This window comes from Podarcis melisellensis (assembly GCF_964234715.1).
Source record: "Podarcis melisellensis genome assembly, chromosome: 17".
In the NCBI taxonomy this organism is placed as follows: Eukaryota; Metazoa; Chordata; class Lepidosauria; order Squamata; family Lacertidae; genus Podarcis; species Podarcis melisellensis.
Window position 1 is genome coordinate 16,446,955 of NC_138534.1, and position 13,929 is coordinate 16,460,883.

Sequence of the window (13,929 nt, forward strand, 5' to 3'; positions counted from 1 at the left end):
ATTCTGCCAACGCCAACTTTTCGACCCAATCGTTCTCTCTGTCATTGACATAACACCTCAGATATTGTTGAAGAATGCCATTTGCTCTTTCCGCCTGCCCGTTGGTTTCAGGGTGCCGGGCAGTTGAAAAATTGACTTCCACGTGCAGCAAGCTCATGAGCTTCCTCCAGAACCTGGAAGTAAATTGTTTGCCGCGATCTGAGATCACCCTCAAGGGAGCCCCGTGCAACCTAAAGATGTGTTCTACAAACAACTTCGCTGTTTCTTCCGCTGTGACTGCATGTGAGCATGCTACAAAGTGGCACATCTTAGTTAACAGGTCTACTACTACCATGATGGCTGTTTTCCCCTTGGACTTTGGCAGATCCGTCATAAAATCTATTGATATCGCTTCCCAAGGCCGTTCTGGTGTGGGTAATGGTTCTAATAACCCTGCCGGCGCCCTTCTTTCCCCTTTGGCTCGCTGACATTGGTCACACCCTCTTACATACTCCCTTACATCTTCCCTCACCTTAGGCCACCAAAATTCCCTGGTAACCAACCACATGGTCTTGTGTTGTCCAAAATGTCCCGCCGTGGGGCTATCATGCAACTGCTTGAGTACTCTCCCCCTCAATTCACCTTCGGGTATATACAGTGCCCCTTTGTAATACAATGCCCCATTTCTTTCCTCAAAACCTCCGGAACTCTCGCCCTCCCCCCTGAGACCTCTGAGCTTATCCTGGGCATATTCATCATTTTCCGTTTCCTCTACCAGTTCTCGTTGCCCCACCAGCGCCGCCCCACACACCCAGCGGTCCTCAGGGATGACATGTCTCTCTTCGATCACCCCCTCCCCTTCCCAATACTCTGGTTTGCGTGAGAGCGCGTCCGCCCTGACGTTTTCTGGGCCTGGCACATAACAAATTTCAAAGTTGAATTTGGAGAATTCCTGTGCCCATCTCACTTGTCGTTGGTTGAGCACTCGAGCTGTTCTCCAATACTCTAAATTCTTGTGGTCGGTGCACACTTGCACCTTGTGTTGTGCCCCAATTAATAAATGTCTCCACCTCCGGAATGCTTCGTGAATGGCAAGTAGTTCCCTGTCATACACCGTGTAATTCCTCTCGGATTTATTCAGCTTCCGCGAGAAGAAGGCACACGGTCTCCACTCCGACGCACTCCTCCCCGGTTGAAGAAGGACCGCCCCTACCGCCCGGTCGGATGCATCGGTTTCCACTCTCATGGGTTTTCGTAAATCCACATGCAGAAGTTGTTCTTCCGAGGCGAAAGCCCTTTTCAGTTCTTCAAAGGCTCGATCCGCCTCTACCGTCCAAACAAATTTCTTCTTGCTGCTGAGGCAGTCGGTGATGGGCGCCGTCAAGTGGGCAAAGTTCTTGATGAACTTCCGATAAAAGTTCCCAAACCCCAAGAATCTTTGCACGTCCTTCTTGGTCTTCGGTGTCTTCCATTCCAGTACCGCTTGGACCTTGCCTGGATCCATGGCCAATCCCTTGTCTGACAAGCGGTACCCCAGGAATTCCACCTCCTTGGTATGAAACTGGCACTTCTCCAGTTTCACCCACAGCTGGTTGGCTTGCAGCCTGCCCAACACTTCTCGAACGTCCCTCACATGCTGTTCCTCATCTTCCGAATACACCAACACGTCGTCTAAAAAGGCCACACAATTCTTGTAGAGCAAAGGTCCCAGAACGTGGTTTATAAAAGCTTGAAAACACGCGGAGCCCCCTTGTAGACCGAAGGGCATAACGAGGTATTCAAAGGCTCCCAAAGGGGTAAACATGGTGGTCTTCCATTCATCTCCCTTCCTTATGCGTATCAGATTGTACGCCCCCCGCAGGTCCAGCTTTGTAAAAATCTTTCCCTTCCTTACTCTGGTCAAAATGTCATCAATTCGGGGCATAGGGAAAGCCAGGGGTTCCGACACTGCATTGAGGGCCCTAAAGTCACACACCAGTCTCGGTTTGTCTGTGTTCTTTTTGTCCACAAAAAACACTGGGCTGCCCCCCACCGCTCGGGACTCTCTGATGAAACCTCGCTTCAGGTTTTTGTCAATGAACTCCCTCAGCTCCTGCATCTCCCTGTCTGACATGGCGTACAGCTTGCCTACTGGGAGTTGGGCCCCAGGGAGTAGGTTGATTTGACAGTCAAAGGGTCTATGCGGTGGCAGTTTGTCTGCTTCCCTTTCGCTGAATACGTTGCTCAGATCTGCGTATTGCGGGGGCACCTTCCCTTTGTCCATTACTTCCATCCCGGCTAGGGTGACTCTGTCTCCTCCCGAAACCTTCCCCTCCTTGCAGTGTTCTAGGCAATGCGCTGACCCAAAGGAGACCACCCTCTGATGCCAGCCCACTAGCGGATCGTGTAGCGCCAGCCAGCTCATCCCCAAAATGATGGGCGCTCCTCCCAGGATGGCCACATTAAACGCTATCTGTTCGGTGTGCCTTGCCACCCTCATTATCATCGGGACAGTCTGTTGGCTAACTTCTCCCCCCAACAGCTCTCTGCCGTCAATCGTAGTCACCTGCAAGGGGTTACTTAAAGGGATGGTCTGTATCTGATGCTCAGCTGCAAACTCCTTACTCATGAAATTACAGGAGCTGCCTGAATCCAAAAGTGCCTTGATCTTTAGTGGGTGTCCGTTTGGCAGTTCTAGTAACACCTCTATCACTAAAGCGGGTCTGGGAGGTTCCGGCGTGGGCACTTTCACTGCTCTTTGGCCTGGCTGCTGTGCCCCGACGGTGGCAGCCAGGCGTTGGCTTTTACTTGCTCCTTGCCTTCCTCTTCCTTTCCCCCAACAGCTCCTGCCATCCCTTGCCATTCCTTTCTTTGTGGGCAGACTCTGGCAAAGTGCCCTGGCTGTTGGCAGAGATAACATCTCTTGGCGCTCTTTCCCTCCTTCTTCCGCCCTTCACTGGGATTTGAAACTGCGCGCGCCCGCGCTGTTCCAACTTCCATCGGCTCTGCCGGCGGGAAAGGTGGCTCTGGAATGTCTGGAATGCGGAACTCCCTCCAACGGTCTCCTTTCCCTTCCCGCTTTTCCAAAGCCCTCGCCTCCTGGCGCGCTCCTATGGACAGCGCAGATTTGGTTAACTGATCCATAGACTCCGCCCTGGGCCCCCGGGAAAGCTCATCTTTGACGGTTGAAGAAAGCCCCTCTTCGAAAAGCATTTGGATGGGCTCCGCCGATAGGTCCCACCCCAATTTATGAATCAGCATAGTAAATTCAGTCCAGTACTCACGGACAGATCTGCTTCCTTGCTGGCAAGCCATTAACTGCCTTCGCACCACCCCCTGCTCAATATCGCTGGAAAACATCAGGTCCATGGCACGAAAAAACTTCCTCGTGTCCTTTAGGATCTCATTATTCGCTGCCATCAGGGGTCTAACCCAATCTTTCGCCCCGGATTCGAGATGGCCAATCACAAAAGCCACTCGCGATTCCTCGTCGGGGAAGTCATCAAACTGCAAGTTTAGAGCGTATTGCATCTCTGTTCTAAAGGCATGATAGTTCCTGGGATCCCCCCCGAATTTCTGCACCAATCCTGGTACCTTTCTGGCGAGCGGGGTGGTTTTCTCCTTTCCCTTTTCTGCATCCTGAGCCCTCCTCTCCTCAAGCCTCGCCGTTTGCAGCGCCAACTGGATCTCCAACGCCCTGTACCTTTCTTCCAGGCTTGGACCCCCTCCAGCTGCTCCTGCTCCTCCGGTTCCGGCTGGGTTGCTCATGATGCTTCTCCCTGCACAAGCTGGCTTTCGGTGACTTTCGGATTGCTGTGATGGGACGATGAGCTGCTTGTGCGTAAAATGCAAGTCCCTCAGAGTTTGATCAGGTTTTCAAACCTCTGCCTGTGACGGAGCCCCTCCAGCATGGCTGCGTCAATCACTAGTAGAATCCGAAAGTGGCTGCTTTCGGAATCTTTTCCAACATAAAAGCTCTTTAACGGAAACACGTCGTCTGGCCTCTCGGCGTGACAGTTTCCGGCGAGGTGTGGGTGTCCCTATAGGAGGTCCTGAGACCTCCCCACTGTTTTCGCTGGAAGTGTCTCTGAGCCATCCCTCCGACTCACTTTCCCTTGGAGTTCTTGCTCGCCCTCTACTGGTTCCCTCTTCCGCTGCTACTCCTCTCTCAACCTCAGTGAGCCTTTGCGCCCCCGGCGCTTTAGATGGCAGTTCCCTGACACCTAGCTAGGCATTTTTTGCTTTTCTGACATTCCTTATCAAATCAAGTCTGTCTTTTAAACTTTTTGTCCCAGAGGGACCATTGCTGAGGGTTGGCAAAGTGGGCATCCGCTCCCCTGAGCGGGAAACGCTCCCTAGAGCACAGGCCACCAACCAGCTGGCTGGAGTGCAGCTCCTCTACCCACGCCACTATCCGTGTATAGGACAACCCCAGTTTTTTGACATGATTTTTGAGTCAAAAAGCCTCATCTAATACACAGAAAAATATGGTATTTCTTAATAGGAGGTAGCAAACCTTTAAAGAAATTTTGCTCCGGAATCATTGCCAAAGAAAAAGTAGATGTGATGCTATACTTTTTGATTTGGCAATCTTACACACAAGCATTCATACAGGACAAAAGGATGGCAAATTAATTCAACTGTTTCCTCCTCAACTATAAAGCCTTTTACAGGGGGTAGATAATGTAATATACTCCATCTTTCCAGCAGAGCTACGTAATAAATAAAAAAATACTTTTTTTGTAATGCAACCCAGTTATGCAACCAAATGCAGGGCCCTGTAGAGTTGTGTGGCAGGGTAAAATTCTGAGGTGAGGGGGGATATTATTATTATTATTATTATTATTATTATTATTATTATTATTTAAAAGCAGACACTTACCGTGTGCAAACTTTCATTTTCACGAAGGCATGCTGTTTGGAGTTCTGATTTCAGAGCTGCAATGTGATGCTGGTGGGACGCTATTTCTCTCTCTAGTGTAGAGACTCTGGAGCATGCAAGCTGATAGACATCCATGAAACTTACAATCATTGCCTAAAGCGGAAGGAAAAGGAAAAGGAGTCGTTGTTATATACAAATGCTGGTATCAGGTCTGTGTCATCTGTGCCTAACCACATCTCTGAAGAGGCAACATCTTATTATCTAGTTTGTTTAACTTACTTGCTCATGAACACACTTCCCCCAAAATTGAACATCAATACTCGCCTCTTAAAAATATATCAGATTGTATACATTTCTGCCAGCACTGCAAATGCTATTCTGTTAATCTGGCAAAGCTTTCATTTCACTCTCTTCTACAATGTTTGAAGAATAATGTATTTGGATGTGTAAACAGAGCTTTCTGGACTCATCTCCCAGCTAATTTCACTCAGCGAAGCACTGAAGAACACCAGAGAGGGAGTACGAACATTTTCAAAATGAATGGACTTGCTAATTCTCCCAACTCACCTTTAAAAAGAATTAGATTTAATTTGGCATGAAACTAAAGAAAGTTACAGACCTCTGAAAGTAAATAATCTGATTACAATATAGCTGGGAAAATAATTCTGTTCAGGTATATAGTGAAGGAATGTCCCAGCCGTGTAATATTGATCAGACCGATAATAAAGTTAACTGCACAAGAGAGTATAAATGATTTGGCAGTGCTGGTAACTTGATATCTGACCTAAATAGTATAACACTATTGGGATTATTGGACTTCTTTACAACTGGTTAATCACATTTTATAGTTATAGTTTCTCTCTGAAGTGACCTGTGCTGATTTCTCAAATGTTAGAATAGCATTAGGGCTGATATATAAAAAATTCTATTTCTTTACTGAATAAACCAAGATTAAAACAAAATATGGCATTTTTCTTTTTTTCTGATAAAGTAAATGAACATTTTGGAATGATCAGGCTGGTAAACGTGTGTATAGACCAGGGGTCAGCAACTTTTTCAGCAGGGGGCCAGTCCACTGTCCCTCAGACCTTGTGGGGGGCTGGACTATTTTTTTGGGGGGGGTGAACGAATTCCTATGCCCCACAAATAACCCAGAGATGCACATTCTACTCATATAGAAACATGCTGATTTCTGGACCGTCCGCAGGCCCGATTTAGAAGGCAATTGGGCTGGATTTATCCCAAGGGCCTTAGTTTGCCTACCCATGTGAAGTGAAGGACATGAGGCAGGAGTTGATAATGCAGCTGAGCTGTGCACAAGCAAGCTGCCAGCTAGCTCTGTGGAGGCTCCTTTTACTGGCACAATATGCAAACCCAGGCAGATACATTTTGGGCTGTGACCTTTACACATCTTCCAGTCCCGAGATCGTGGGGTGGTACAAAGTTATTTTGGAACCTGTTTCCACCGCGTCTTTTTCCCCTTGCAGAATGTATGACGAAGGAGACAAAGGTCTCAGAGAAAAAGGTCACAGACAGGACACGGCAGACTACTGAGACCGCAAAAGGTTAGACCAGTGTTTCCCAACCTTTTTTGGGCAAAGGCACACTTGTTTCATGAAAAAAATCTCGAGGCACACCACCATTAGAAAATGTTTAAAAAATTAACTCTGTGCCTATATTGACTATATATAAAGTAACTCTCTTTAATAGGCATCAAATAAACACAAAGAAAGTACCGTATTTTTCGCCCCATAGGACGCACTTTTCCCCCTCCAAAAATAAAGGGGAAATGTGTGTGCGTCCTATGGGGCGAATGCAGGCTTTCTCTGAAGCCTGGAGAGCAAGAGGCATCGGTGAGTACCGACCCCTCTCGCTCTCCAGGCTTCAGGAAGCTGTCCGCAAGCCTTGCGCGCCCGGCAGGAGCTCCCGCCCAGCGCGCAAGGCTTGGGGCGGCAGCCTGTTGCCCGAAGCACAGGGAGCCCTCCGGAGGGCTCCCCGTGCTTCGGGCGAGTGTCTGCAAGCTTGCGCGCCCGGCAGGAGCTCCCGGCAGGCGCGCAAGGCTTGGGGTGGCAGCCTGTTGCCCGAAGCACAGGGAGCCCTCCGGAGGGCTCCCCGTGCTTCGGGCGAGTGTCTGCAAGCCTTGCGCGCCCGGCAGGAGCTCCCGCCAGGCGCGCAAGGCTTGGGGCGGCAGCCTGTTGCCCGAAGCACAGGGAGCCCTCCGGAGGGTGCCCCGTGCTTTGGGCGAGTGTCGGCAAGCCTTGCACGCCCGGCAGGAGCTCCCGCCAGGCGCGCGAGGCTTGGGGCGGCAGCCTGTTGCCCAAAGCACAGGGAGCCCTCCGGAGGGTGCCCCGTGCTTCGGGCGAGTGTCTGCAAGCCTTGCGCGCCCGGCAGGAGCTCCTGCCAGGCGCGCGAGGCTTGGGGCAGCAGCCTGTTGCCCGAAGCACGCGGAGCCCTCCGGAGGGTGCCCCATGCTTCGGCGAGTGTCTGCAAGCCTTGCGCGCCCGGCAGGAGCTCCCACCAGGCGCGCGAGGCTTGGGGTGGCATCTGTTGACCGAAGCACACGGAGGCCTCCGGAGGGTGCCCCGTGCTTCGGGCGAGTGTCTGCAACCCTGCGCACCCGGCAGGAGCTCCTGCCAGGCGCGCAAGGCTTGGGGCGGCAGCCTGTTGCCCGAAGCACAGGGAGCCCTCCGGAGGGCTCCCTGTGCTTCGGGCGAGTGTCTGCAAGCCTTGCGCGCCCGGCAGGAGCTCCCGCCAGGCGCGCAAGGCTTGGGGCGGCAGCCTGTTGCCCGAAGCACGCGGAGCCCTCCGGAGGGTGCCCCGTGCTTCGGGCGAGTGTCTGCAAGCCTTGCGTGCCCGGCAGGAGCTCCCGCCAGGCGCGCGAGGCTTGGGGCGGCAGCCTGTTGCCCGAAGCACAGGGAGCCCTCCGGAGGGCTCCCCGTGCTTCGGGCGAGTGTCTGCAAGCCTTGCGCGCCCGGCAGGAGCTCCCGCCAGGCGCTCCCGCCAGGCGCGCAAGGCTTGGGGCGGCAGCCTGTTGCCCGAAGCACAGGGAGCCCTCCGGAGGGCTCCCCGTGCTTCGGGCGAGTGTCTGCAAGCCTTGCGCGCCCGGCAGGAGCTCCCGCCAGGCGCGCAAGGCTTGGGGCGGCAGCCTGTTGCCCGAAGCACAGGGAGCCCTCCGGAGGGCTCCCCGTGCTTCGGGCGACTGTCTGCAAGCCTTGCGCGCCCGGCAGGAGCTCCCGCCAGGCGCGCAAGGCTTGGGGCGGCAGCCTGTTGCCCGAAGCACAGGGAGCCCTCCGGAGGGCTCCCCGTGCTTCGGGCGACTGTCTGCAAGCCTTGCGTGCCCGGCAGGAGCTCCCGCCAGGCGCGCAAGGCTTGGGGCGGCAGCCTGTTGCCCGAAGCACAGGGAGCCCTCCGGAGGGCTCCCTGTGCTTCGGGCGAGTGTCTGCAAGCCTTGCGCGCCCGGCAGGAGCTCCCGCCAGGCGCGCAAGGCTTGGGGCGGCAGCCTGTTGCCCGAAGCACGCAGAGCCCTCCGGAGGGTGCCCCGTGCTTCGGCGAGTGTCTGCAAGCCTTGCGCGCCCGGCAGGAGCTCCCGCCAGGCGCGCGAGGCTTGGGGTGGCATCTGTTGCCCGAAGCACACGGAGGCCTCCGGAGGGTGCCCCGTGCTTCGGGCGAGTGTCTGCAAGCCTGCGCACCCGGCAGGAGCTCCTGCCAGGCGCGCAAGGCTTGGGGTGGCATCTGTTGCCCGAAGCACACGGAGGCCTCCGGAGGGTGCCCCGTGCTTCGGGCGAGTGTCTGCAACCCTGCGCACCCGGCAGGAGCTCCTGCCAGGCGCGCAAGGCTTGGGGCGGCAGCCTGTTGCCCGAAGCACAGGGAGCCCTCCGGAGGGCTCCCTGTGCTTCGGGCGAGTGTCTGCAAGCCTTGCGCGCCCGGCAGGAGCTCCCGGCAGGCGCGCAAGGCTTGGGGTGGCAGCCTGTTGCCCGAAGCACAGGGAGCCCTCCGGAGGGCTCCCCGTGCTTCGGGCGAGTGTCTGCAAGCCTTGCGCGCCCGGCAGGAGCTCCCGGCAGGCGCGCAAGGCTTGGGGCGGCAGCCTGTTGCCCGAAGCACAGGGAGCCCTCCGGAGGGTGCCCCGTGCTTTGGGCGAGTGTCGGCAAGCCTTGCACGCCCGGCAGGAGCTCCCGCCAGGCGCGCGAGGCTTGGGGCGGCAGCCTGTTGCCCAAAGCACAGGGAGCCCTCCGGAGGGTGCCCCGTGCTTCGGGCGAGTGTCTGCAAGCCTTGCGCGCCCGGCAGGAGCTCCTGCCAGGCGCGCGAGGCTTGGGGCAGCAGCCTGTTGCCCGAAGCACGCGGAGCCCTCCGGAGGGTGCCCCGTGCTTCGGCGAGTGTCTGCAAGCCTTGCGCGCCCGGCAGGAGCTCCCGCCAGGCGCGCGAGGCTTGGGGTGGCATCTGTTGCCCGAAGCACACGGAGGCCTCCGGAGGGTGCCCCGTGCTTCGGGCGAGTGTCTGCAACCCTGCGCACCCGGCAGGAGCTCCTGCCAGGCGCGCAAGGCTTGGGGCGGCAGCCTGTTGCCCGAAGCACAGGGAGCCCTCCGGAGGGCTCCCTGTGCTTCGGGCGAGTGTCTGCAAGCCTTGCGCGCCCGGCAGGAGCTCCCGCCAGGCGCGCAAGGCTTGGGGCGGCAGCCTGTTGCCCGAAGCACGCGGAGCCCTCCGGAGGGTGCCCCGTGCTTCGGGCGAGTGTCTGCAAGCCTTGCGTGCCCGGCAGGAGCTCCCGCCAGGCGCGCGAGGCTTGGGGCGGCAGCCTGTTGCCCGAAGCACAGGGAGCCCTCCGGAGGGCTCCCCGTGCTTCGGGCGAGTGTCTGCAAGCCTTGCGCGCCTGGCAGGAGCTCCCGCCAGGCGCTCCCGCCAGGCGCGCAAGGCTTGGGGCGGCAGCCTGTTGCCCGAAGCACAGGGAGCCCTCCGGAGGGCTCCCCGTGCTTCGGGCGAGTTTCTGCAAGCCTTGCGCGCCCGGCAGGAGCTCCCGGCAGGCGCGCAAGGCTTGGGGCGGCAGCCTGTTGCCCGAAGCACAGGGAGCCCCCCGGAGGGCTCCCCGTGCTTCGGGCGACTGTCTGCAAGCCTTGCGCGCCCGGCAGGAGCTCCCGCCAGGCGCGCAAGGCTTGGGGCGGCAGCCTGTTGCCCGAAGCACAGGGAGCCCTCCGGAGGGCTCCCCGTGCTTCGGGCGAGTGTCTGCAAGCCTTGCACGCCTGGCAGGAGCTCCCGCCAGGCGCGCAAGGCTTGGGGCGGCAGCCTGTTGCCCGAAGCACGCGGAGCCCTCCGGAGGGCGCCCCGTGCTTCGGGCGAGTGTCTGCAAGCCTTGCACGCCTGGCAGGAGCTCCCGCCAGGCGCGCAAGGCTTGGGGCGGCAGCCTGTTGCCCAAAGCACAGGGAGCCCTCCGGAGGGCTCCCCGTGCTTCGGGTGAGTGTCTGCAAGCCTTGCGCGCCCGGCAGGAGCTCCCGCTGGGCGCGCGAGGCTTGGGGCGGCAGCCTGTTGCCCGAAGCACGCGGAGCCCTCCGAAGGGCGCCCCGTGCTCCGCGCTGCCAGCTGCCGCCCGCAAGCCTTGCGCTCCCGGGGGGGAGATCCCCCGGTGCGCAAGACTTGCCAACACCAGCGCCGAGCGGCGATGGGATTTGGGAGGGAGCTCGCTCGCCGCCCCGCGTGTGCTCGCCGCCGCCGCCCCGCCTCTCGCCGCCGGACCCGCCCGCCTCCCTCCCACGGCACACCAGGCAACGGCTCGCGGCACACTAGTGTGCCGCGGAACACCGGTTGGGAAACACTGGGTTAGACAGAGGGCAAGATGTTCAGACAGCTCTGCACTTCTTGTGAGGGGGAGTGTGCTCCGCACCCCAAGGTCATGCGTGCAGGCAGTTGAGGCTGCCCGCGGGCGGGAGTGTGCTCCACAACCCAGCGATCATTCCTACACCCATGGTATAGACCCTCCAAGTGTCCCTATTTTTCATGGATGTCCCTGATTTAGAGAAGCCATCCCAGTTTCTGGTTTGATCCCGGAATGTCCTGCTTTTCCTTAGGATGGCCCTGATTTTATCCGAGAAATGTTGGAAGGTATGGAGTTATCCGACCCCCCAAGCCAAGGAGATAAACAACTATAGAACTTTTAGAAGACATCTGAAGGCAGCTCTGTATAGGGAAGTTTTCTTTTAATATTGAATGTTGAATGATATTTTTATATACGTTGGAAGCTGCTCGGAGCGGCTGGGGCAATCCAGTCAGATGGACGGGGTGTTGTTGTTGTTGTCATTATAGAATAGGGTGTCCCTATTTCCACTGGAGAAATGTTGGGGCCTAGGCGAGTAATCAGAGTCCTGTTTAGCATACCATATCCCAACCATGGGATATGTGAGTGAGAGCTGGACCATAAAGAAGGCTGATCGCCGAAAAAATGATGCTTTTGCATTCTGGTGCTGGAGGAGACTCTTGAGAGTCCCATGGACTGCAAGAAGATCAAACTGAGTGCTCACTGGAAGGACAGATCCTGAAGCTGAGGCTGCAATACTATGGCCACCTCACAAGAAGAGAAGACTCCCTGGAAAAGACCCTAATGTTGGGAAAGATTGAGGGCTCAAGGAGAAGGGGATGACAGAGGACGAGATGGTTGGACAGTGTTCTCGAAGCTACTAACATGAGTTTGACCAAACTGTTGGAGGCAGTGGAAGACAGGAGTGCCTGGCGTGCTCTGGTCCATGGGGTCACGAAGAGTCGGACACGACTAAACAACAACATTCCAACCCTGCAGCTCAGCTATACGTGTTCCTCAAACATTTTTGAGGTTCAGTGAATTATTATGCTCATCTGTAGAAGAAGCAGAAATATGATCATTTTGAAAATATTATACCTTGGGATGGAAGGGGATGATGGGTTGGAGAAAGAGATGTGCAATTGCACAGCAGATACAGAGAAGGAACTGTGTGTAGCGAAAAAGACCTTCCATGTAGGGAGCCACTCGCTGGACTGGAACGACACACAAACTGCATTGTGATCACAGAATCACAGAGTGCGATTCTAACCCCTAGTGTGCTTTCAAACACTGCCTTTATTTGCAGGATATGGCCCAGATTGCTGTATTCATGCCTCGCTATCTTATTGGGCTACGCATATCCTATTGCACACAACTATAGCTATATCAGGGATGCCAGATCATAGAAGCATAGAATTGGAGAGTTGGAAGAAACCCCATGATTCATTTATTTGGACACCCTACAATGCAGGAATGGGCACAACTCAGTATTTTGGTGCAAGCTGAAAGTTGGTCAGCTATTGTACTTGGTGGGTTTGGCTCACTGCTATTGATATAATGAGTCTACATTGAATATAGCAAATCCAAGAGCGTTTTTACACATGGTCTCTGTGCTTGAAACACATCATTTGTGAATTATGCCAATGCACAGACAAAAGTCGCTACTGACTTGTACAGCATAGCTAAGGGAATTTTTAAAAACTATTTAACAGAAATGCTTGGGAAAAAGCTTCTCCATCCCCTCAACTCCAACCGCTAGATATTTCACGCAAAGTGTTGAAGAAACAATTCTACTTAAACAATTATGTTATGTTCCTTTTTTCTCATGTTAACTTTTTTTTTTGTTCTCAATTACAAAAGGGTAATTTTTGCTCTTTTTTATAAAAAAACACACAGAGAAAGGTTAAAAACCACTTGTTCAATACTGTTCAAATATCAGAAACACAGACAAGTACAAATGACCAGATAGAACAGTATGTTATGCAATCATAAGAAACTATAGGCGTTATGAATCAACTGCAATCCAGTCTAATCTCCCAAGTGAAATTTAGACAGCGCTACATACATTTTAATTCGGACAAGTTCTTTGGAGTAACATTTCCTACTTTCCCAAAAGGAACCATGGAATTTTCAGTATCAAGTGTTCAGAGACTCATATTTAAATCTCAGCGGAAAGATGATATTTCCAGTAGCTCACAGTATTTATTAGTGTGCTGCCAAGAATGGATTTATTGCTGACTCAGCATAAAGTAACCTGTGCGGTAATTAAGAAAAATCAAGATTTCTGTTTTTGACTTTTTTTCCTATAGACAGTAGGATGAAGAGTCTATAACTTCTATAATACAGAACTCCTTTTCTGTTTTACGGAGCTCAATACCTTTTTTTTCTTTTTTTACAATTCGTTTTAAAATAGTACGTTAAATTTCAGACTGAATATCACCTGTCCTCTGCGAGGCTGTTTCTGCAGAGTTCAGCCATTTTTTAACTGACAGTCCATTTCTACTCTTCCATCCCAAGGAACCAGATTCCTCAGATGTGCCTAGTTTAAGTCGCAATGTCTGGACCTTTATTGTGCTGGTTAGCTGAAACGTTTATCTTCTGGCTTTGTCACATTTACACCACAAACCGGCATCACACAGAATTTACTGGGGCGAAATTATTCTCTTTGGTGTAAGAATTTTTCATCATTTGGTATAAGAATTGCCAAAGCTCTTACAACTAAGCAGACAGACAATAAACCCCACATAGGTACATTCAAACCAAAAGGAAAGAGAGACATATTTGGAAACATCCCACCCACTTCTAAAAGGCCACAGATATTTAAAGGTCAAAAGCCTGGTTACCAGGTTTTAGCCTGGTGCCAGAGATAATGACGGCGCCAGGTGAGCCTCCCTGGGGAGAGCATTCCACAAATGGGGAGCCACTGCAGAAAAGGCTCTGTTCTTGTGTCCTGTGGAGGAGGCACAGAGACATTCGCAGGGAAACCAAAATGCTTGTTTACAAAGCTATTGTACTACCAACCTTACTGTATGCTTGAGAAACGTGGACCACTTATAAACGCCATCTCCAACTCCTTGAAAGATTAAATCAACGGTGTCTCCTAAAAATTGTACACATCACTTGGGAAGACAGGCAAACTAATGCCAGTGTACTGGAAGAAGAAAAGATCACCAGTGTCGAAGCAATGATTCTTCAACATCAACTTTGTTGGACTGAGCATGTTGTGTGGATGCCTGATTATCGTCTTCCAAGCAACTACTGTATTCCAAACTTATGAATGGAAAGCGTAATGCTGGTGGCCAACAAAAGG

General features: G+C 53.8%; 1 protein-coding gene across 3 annotated transcripts in view; it reads right to left on the bottom strand.

Moving 5' to 3' along the window:
- Positions 1–13,929, bottom strand: part of CCDC171 (coiled-coil domain containing 171) — a 217,647-nt gene that overhangs the window by 26,295 nt on the left and 177,423 nt on the right. For all 3 annotated transcript variants that reach the window (XM_081893784.1, XM_081893785.1, XM_081893783.1), the window contains one exon: positions 4,841–4,993. In XM_081893784.1, coding sequence (XP_081749910.1) covers positions 4,841–4,993 — 153 coding nt within the window. The remainder of the gene's footprint in view (positions 1–4,840; positions 4,994–13,929) is intronic.